The sequence below is a fragment of the Rhinoraja longicauda genome, chromosome 11 (assembly GCF_053455715.1).
Source record: "Rhinoraja longicauda isolate Sanriku21f chromosome 11, sRhiLon1.1, whole genome shotgun sequence".
Taxonomy (NCBI): domain Eukaryota; kingdom Metazoa; phylum Chordata; class Chondrichthyes; order Rajiformes; family Arhynchobatidae; genus Rhinoraja; species Rhinoraja longicauda.
Genome location: NC_135963.1, coordinates 10,770,397 through 10,777,380, shown reverse-complemented (window position 1 = coordinate 10,777,380; position 6,984 = coordinate 10,770,397). Strand labels below are relative to the sequence as shown.

At 50.3% G+C, this 6,984-nt stretch overlaps 1 protein-coding gene across 5 annotated transcripts in view; it reads left to right on the top strand.

Annotated features, from left to right (window-relative positions):
* bcar3 (BCAR3 adaptor protein, NSP family member) overlaps positions 1-6,984 on the top strand; it is a 167,498-nt gene that overhangs the window by 88,916 nt on the left and 71,598 nt on the right. For all 5 annotated transcript variants that reach the window (XM_078408257.1, XM_078408255.1, XM_078408256.1 and 2 more), the window contains one exon: positions 4,578-4,617. In XM_078408257.1, the coding sequence (XP_078264383.1) occupies positions 4,578-4,617 (40 nt within the window). The remainder of the gene's footprint in view (positions 1-4,577; positions 4,618-6,984) is intronic.

Here is a 6,984-nt window from a genome sequence, read left to right as displayed (position 1 = left end):
GCAAACTCCTCCCCTGCCCCAGTCACCTGCTCTCCCTGACTCTACTCCTGTTTGTAAACCCAGCCCGCAATCCTGCCCCCAGCTATGGCCACAAGCCCCTCATGGTCCCGACCCCTGCCCTGACCACCCGAGAACAGAACGTGGATCCATGTAAGTCAGCAGACAGCAAGGAAACGAGACCCAAAACGCTGGAGTAGTTCTGCAGGACAGGCGGCATCTCTGGAGAGAAGGTGCCAACCCGAAACGGCACCCATTCCTTCTCTCCAGAGATGCTGCCCGCCCCGTAGAGTTACTCCAGCGATTTGTGTCTATGGAGTAAATCAGCACCAGTGGTTGTCTCCTACACACAAGGGCCCGCTTCACTGTTGGCCTCGATGCTGTGGGCTGTGGTCTCCCCCTGTGCTGGGACCCCCTTGGATGCCCGGCTCCTCACGCTAGACCTGCCGAGGCAAATGTTCCTCCATGAGAGGGGTGAAATGGCGACTTCGCTCCGTCAAAGCAACGTGGAGGGCAGCTTGCACGCAGGCCCCAACTGAGACTGCTGCTCAGAGAAACTGCAGATGCTGCTTTATACAAAGGTGGGACACAAAGTGCTGGAGTAACGCAGCCGGTCAGGCAGCAATGTCTGGAGGAAAAGGATAGGTGACGTTTTTGCGTCGGTGGAGACCCAAAACATCACCTATCCATGTTCATAAGGTCATAGGAGGTGGGAGTAGAATTAGGCCATTCGGCCCATCAGGTCTACTCTGCCATTCAATCATGGCTGGACTATCTCTCCCTCCTAGCCCCATTCTCCTGCCTTCTAACTCCATTCTCCTGCATCCATGCTCTCCCGAGATGCTACCTGACCCGCTGACTTACTCCAGCACTTTGTGTCTACCTGAGATTTCTGCACATTGGGTGAAGATTTTTGGGGCTAGGGAACCACTCTGCACAAAGCAAAGCAAGGTACAGGTCACGATGATCTAATTTAAAGCAAAGCAGATGCAAGAGGCTCAAAAAAACCTAGAAATAAGGAACTGCAGATGCTGGTTAACAAAAGAGAGATACAAATGTGATGGAGTAACTCAACGGGTCAGGCAGCATCTCTGGAGAACACGGGTAGGTGATATTTTGGATTGAAACCTTTTTTTTCCAGACCATCTTCAGAGTCTGTAAAAGGCTCCTGAGTGGAAACACCAACTAAACGTGTTCTCCAGAGATGCTGTCGGACCTGCTGAGATACTCCCAACACTTTGTGCTTTTTTAGGCTAAAAATCATCCTCCTCTTTCCAATCCCACAGTGGACTCTGTTCCTTACGCGCCTCCCGGTGGCTAATTCCGGAACAGCAATTGCACATTGCTGGAATGCAATAGGCAGCAGCCAGCACCAGGGAACATATCTCTTCACCATTCCAGCCAACAACAAAAATATACAATGCAGAGGCAGGCACAGTGGCACAGCGGAGGGAGGGGGGGGGGGGGGGCACAGTGGCACAGCGGTAGAGTTGCTGCCTTGCAGCGCCAGAGTCCAGGGTTCGATCCTGACCACGGGTGCTGGCCGCACACAGTTTGTACATTTCCCCTGTTCCCGCGTGGGTTTTCTCCGGGTGCTCTGGTTTCCTCCCACACTCCAAAGACGTGCAGGTTTGTAGGTGAATTTGGCTGAAGTAAAAATTCGAGTGCAGGATGGTGCTAGTGAACTGGGTAATCACTGGTCGGCATGGGCACGGTGGGCTGAAGGGCCTGTTTCCGCGCTGTAGCTCTAAAGTAAGGACAGCTGAATGTCAAAGGTCGGACAAGGTTGACAAGGTTGTTTTGCTGAGTGGATGTCTGACAATTGGCAGTGAGACTGAAGCAGGTGGGCCTGGCACCAGCCACACATCACACAGTGTTGAGGTATTGCAGGTGCGTTATTGTCGCATGCACCGAGACACGATGGAAAAACTCCATGTGCTACACGTGTGAATCATCCACACATCCTGCAATCCAAACCAGGCATGACTGCAACAAGCAGTGCAAGATGATGAAGCAATCGAGTGTTGTGTTGCAGCGATAGAGACAGTGCAAGTAAAAACAAGTGCACGGGCTTCAGGGAGGTAGATTGGGAGATCGTGGTTGCACCCTTGGCAGATGTGACGGGAGGGGTGGGAAGCAGACCAGCGGCGAGAGGGAGCGCAGTGCCTCGATGGTGGAGTGGGCCGGATGGAGGCCCTGCAACAGCCTGGGGCTCGGCTGGACTGGGCCCCGGTCCAAGAGGCCCTGCAACAGCCTGGGGCTCGGCTGGACTGGGCCCCGGTCCAAGAGGCCCTGCAACAGCCTGGAGCTCGGCTGGACTGAGCCCCGGTCCAAGAGGCCCTGCAGCAGCCTGGGGCTCGGCTGGACTGGGCCCCCCGGTCCAAGAGGCCCTGCAGCACCCTGGGGCTCAGCTGGACTGGGCCCCGGTCCAAGAGGCCCTGCAGCAGCCTGGGGCTCAGCTGGACTGGCCCCCCCTGTCCAAGAGGCCCTGCAACAGCCTGGGGCTTGGCTGGACTGGGCCCTGGTCCAAGAGGCCCTGCAGCAGCCTGGGGCTCGGCTGGACTGGGCCCTGGTCCAAGAGGCCCTGCAGCTGCCTGGGGCACGGCTGGACTGAGCCCCGGTCCGAGAGGCTGAGCGTACAAACCTCACGCGGCCTACAGCGGCAGAGGACACCATGGCCACGTTTGGCCAAACCCACCCTGCAATGCAGCAGGACAACAGACCTTCATGGTCAGGTCCCTCTAAACCTGTCCTCTCCATCTACCTGTCTCATTGCTGCTTAAACGGTGCGATAATCCCAACCTCAATTATCTCCTCTGTCAGTTCCTTCCATGTACTCACGACCCTTTGCATGAAAAAGTGACCCCCTCGGATTCCTATTAAATCTTTCCCACTTTACAAACCTATGCTCTGAAGAAGGGTCTCGACCCAAAATGTCACCAATTCCTTCTCTCCCAAGATGCTGCCTGACCCGCTGAGTTGCTCCAGCATTTTGTGTCTGCCCTCTGGTTCTCGATTACACCGCTCTGGGCCAGAGACTCTGTGCGTTCACCCGATCTATTCCACTCATGATTTTATGCACCTCTGTAAGATCACCCCTAATCCTCCTGCGCTCCAGGGAATAGAGACCTAGCCTACTCAACCTCTATAGAGATAGCTCTAGCTTAGTCTCTCGAGTCCTAGCAACATCCTTGGTCTTTGGAGCTGTTGTACTGTTGAGCACAGGCTGATGCACACTGACTATTTTTTTTTAGTTTAGTTCAGAGATATGGCGCGGAAGCAGTCCCTTCGGCCCACCACGCCCGTGCCGGCCAGCGATCCCCGCACTAACGCTATCCTACACACTGGGGACAATTTACAATTTTCACCAACGCCAATTAACCTACAAACCTGCATGTCTTTGGAGTGTGGGAGGGGAACAGGAGCACCCAGAGAAAACCCACGCTGTCATGGGGAGAATGTACAAACTCTGTACAGACAGCACCCTTGGCCAGGATCGAACCTGGGTCTCTGGCGCTGCAAGGCAGCAACTCTACCGCTATGCCACCCAGGTGTTTGACTGGAATTCACTCCAACAGGCCTTTTAAAGTAAGGATGTGACTGTGGGTGAAAATACACCCATCCTCCTGTGGCCAAACATAAACTGAATTTCATTTCCCTATCAGATGTAGACGTTTTTGGAGGGACGCATGAAAGGTGTACGATAACCGCACGCACAAACGTGTCTGTGGTCTACGCATGTTTTTATATTTGTCTTTTATCACACATTCCATCCAGATTCCCTTCAGTGTTTTGTCGTGAGATCTCTTTGTTCCACCGACCCAGTGTTTCCGAACCCTGGGACCAGAGGCAGGTGAAAGTGGGTCTGTGGTTTGGCCATTGCCATCCTTGGTATGAAATCAACTACCCAGCCTCCACTTCTAGTCACTGTTCCTCCCAAACAGCATCGTTTAGCGATCTTGATCTGAAAACTGGAAGCACCAGACTGTGACTTAGGAGATCCCGTCTCAATCTTGTTTGCTAAATTTCCCAGTAACGTCCCAGAGTGAGAGTGTAAATATGCTTTTAACCAAGACGGTTTTGATGTTATGAATATACAACAACGAACAAAACTTCACGAGCGCATTTACAGAACACCATTTGTTGAAACGTTATAAAATGATTTTTATTTTATTTAACTCCCATGAAAGCATACTCGTATGTTTTTTTAAAAAAAAGAGGTTTTATGTGCTTAAAAGTGCAGGCCAATATAGTTTTGGAAAATTGTCCATTTATGTACATGCTTTACCTCGACTTACAATTCATTGTATATTTATGTAACGGCCCAATATATTTTCAGGCCGTTGTACGCTAATGTGTGTGTTCCCATATATCCCGAAGCTTTTGTATATTTGGATGATAGAGTGCTCCTTGATGGATCCAAGGGCAGGGTACTGTAGTCTTGTTTGACAATGCTGCACAGCCAAATTTGTGTTTGCAGATGTGTGTGAGGTGAGATTGCTTTTTGCTCTTTAATACGGCTGTATTTCCATGCATATTGTCCTGATAGGATGGTAACCAACACTTTCTCTCTCCCACAGGCAAAGGCACATCGCGGATTTTACCCAGGATTACGTTAAGGTATGGCACCTCTTCCAGGCTTTCATGCGTACAATGAGTCGACGTAGTGTGTGTGTGTGTCAGGGGCTATCTGCCTTGCTGTGGCTGCACTTGTGTTTCTTGTCTGGAACCGGGATCATGTGTGTTTCCTTATATATAAAATGTAAAATTCTCAAGGGGTTAACTTATTAAATTCTTAAGGGATTTGACAGGCCAGATGCGGGAAAAATGTTCCCGATGTTGGGGGAGTCCAGAACCAGGGGTCACAGTTTAAGAATAAAGGCGAGGCCATTTAAAACTGAGATGAGAAAAAGGGGCAGACCATTTAGAACTGAGATATGGAAAAACTTTTTCACTCAGAGTTGTGAATCTGTGGAATTCTCTGCCTCAGAAGGCAGTGGAGGCCAATTCATTGGATGTTTTCAAGATGGAGTCAGAGCACTAAGGGATATGGGGAGAAATCAGGAACAGGGTACTGATTTTGGATGATGAGCCATGATCATATTGAATGGCGGTGCTGGCTCGAAGGGCCGAATGGCCTCCTCCTGCACCTGTTTTCTATATTTCTATGCTTCACTCTTTAGGGAGTGTGGTGATGTACGTGCCCTGTGGGAGTCTAGGAAGGGACTGCAGGTGCTGGATCAAACCGAAGATGGACACAAAAAGATGGAGTATCTCAGCGGGCCCGAAGAAGGGTCTCGACCCGAAACGTCACCTATTCCTTTTCTCCAGAGATTCTGTCTGACTCGCTGAGTTACTCCAGCTTTTTGTGTCTATTTCTGGGAGTCTAATTTTTTTTTTTAAGTGCCAAAATGGCCAAGTTGTTCTCATTGGATTTAGCAACTGGGATCGTTGTGTTGAAGAGCCACTCGACCACGTTCCTCTGCACTTCCCACTCGCGGCCTGCTTGGAACGTGCTCCCTGCCGCTGCTTACCTGTAGATTTGCTTGTTAGGATGTCGCAGCATCACTCCACGTGAAGTCTATCGGTCAGACACGGAGTGCTGGTGCAACTCTGCGGCTCGGGAAGCATCTGAGCAGATGATGTCAAATTGGAAAGGGTGCGGGGAAGATTTACCAGGATGTCGCCAGGACTCGAGGGCCTGAGCCACAGGGAGAGCAGGTTAGGACTCGATCTTATAGAAATCTTGTACAAAATCGGGTAAACGCACTGAGTCTCTTGCCCAGAGTAGGGGAATCGAGAACCAGAGGACATAGGTTTAAGGTGATGGGGGGAGATTTAATAGGAACCTGAGGGGTAACTTCTTTTACAGAAAGGGTGGTGGGTGTATTGAACAAGCTGCTGGAGGAGGTAGTTGAGGCTGGGACTATTGCAATGTTTAAGAACCTGTTAGACAGGTATATGATAGGACAGGTTTAGAAGGATATAGGCCAAATGCAAGCAGGTGGGACTAGGGGCAGCACGGTGGCGCAGCGGTAGAGTTGCTGCCTTGCAGCGTCAGAGACCCGGGTTCAATCCCAACTACGGGTGCTGTCTGTACGGAGTTTGTACGCTCTCTCTGTGACCGCGTGGGTTTTCTCGGAGATCTTCGGTTTCCTCCCACACTCCAAAGATGTGCAGTTTTGTAGGTGAATTGGCTTGTATAAATGTAAATTGTCCCCAGTGTGTGTGTCGGATAGTGTTAATGTGCGGGGATCTGGTCGGCGTGGGCCGTAAGGGCCTGTTTCTGCACTGAATCTATAAACCAAACTATAAGCTTAAAAACTAGTGTTGGTTGGTGTGGGCAAGTTGGGCCAAAGGGCCTGTTTCCACATGTGTAGGTGATGTTTGGATCGGGAACCTTGTTCATACTCCACACTCCAATACACTGTGTACAAACTCCATACAAACCACACCGGCGGTCAGAATTGAACCAGGGTCACTGGAGCAGTTCTACCAGCTGTTCCGAGCAAGGGGGTTGGTTGAAATTCAGAACTCTTCCCCCCCCATTGGTAATTCTTGCTGGGTCAGTCGCCAACTTAAATCCAAATTATTAAAGGTTAGTCTAAAATATTAATAATATACTGACTTAACTCTAAAATAAGAAAGTGTAAGAAAATTTCTAAAACAAAAGAAAGGTTAGTTTAACTTAGTTTAGTACAGCGAAGAGCTTTTTTGCAGCTTGCTACCAGTCAGCGGGAAGACGATACATGATTACAATCTCACCACTCACAGTGTACAGATACAGGCTAAAGGGAATAAAGGGCCTGTCCCAGTTACGCGATTTTTAAGGCGACTGTCAAAGTCGTAGCAGATCGCCGAAAGTTTCTTTTACCCTACGACAATGACCACGACAATGCCGAGTCAGGTCGTACAGAACGCATGTGAGAACCGAAGATAGACACAGAGAGCTGAAGTAACTGCCGACCCAAACCGCCACCTGTTCCA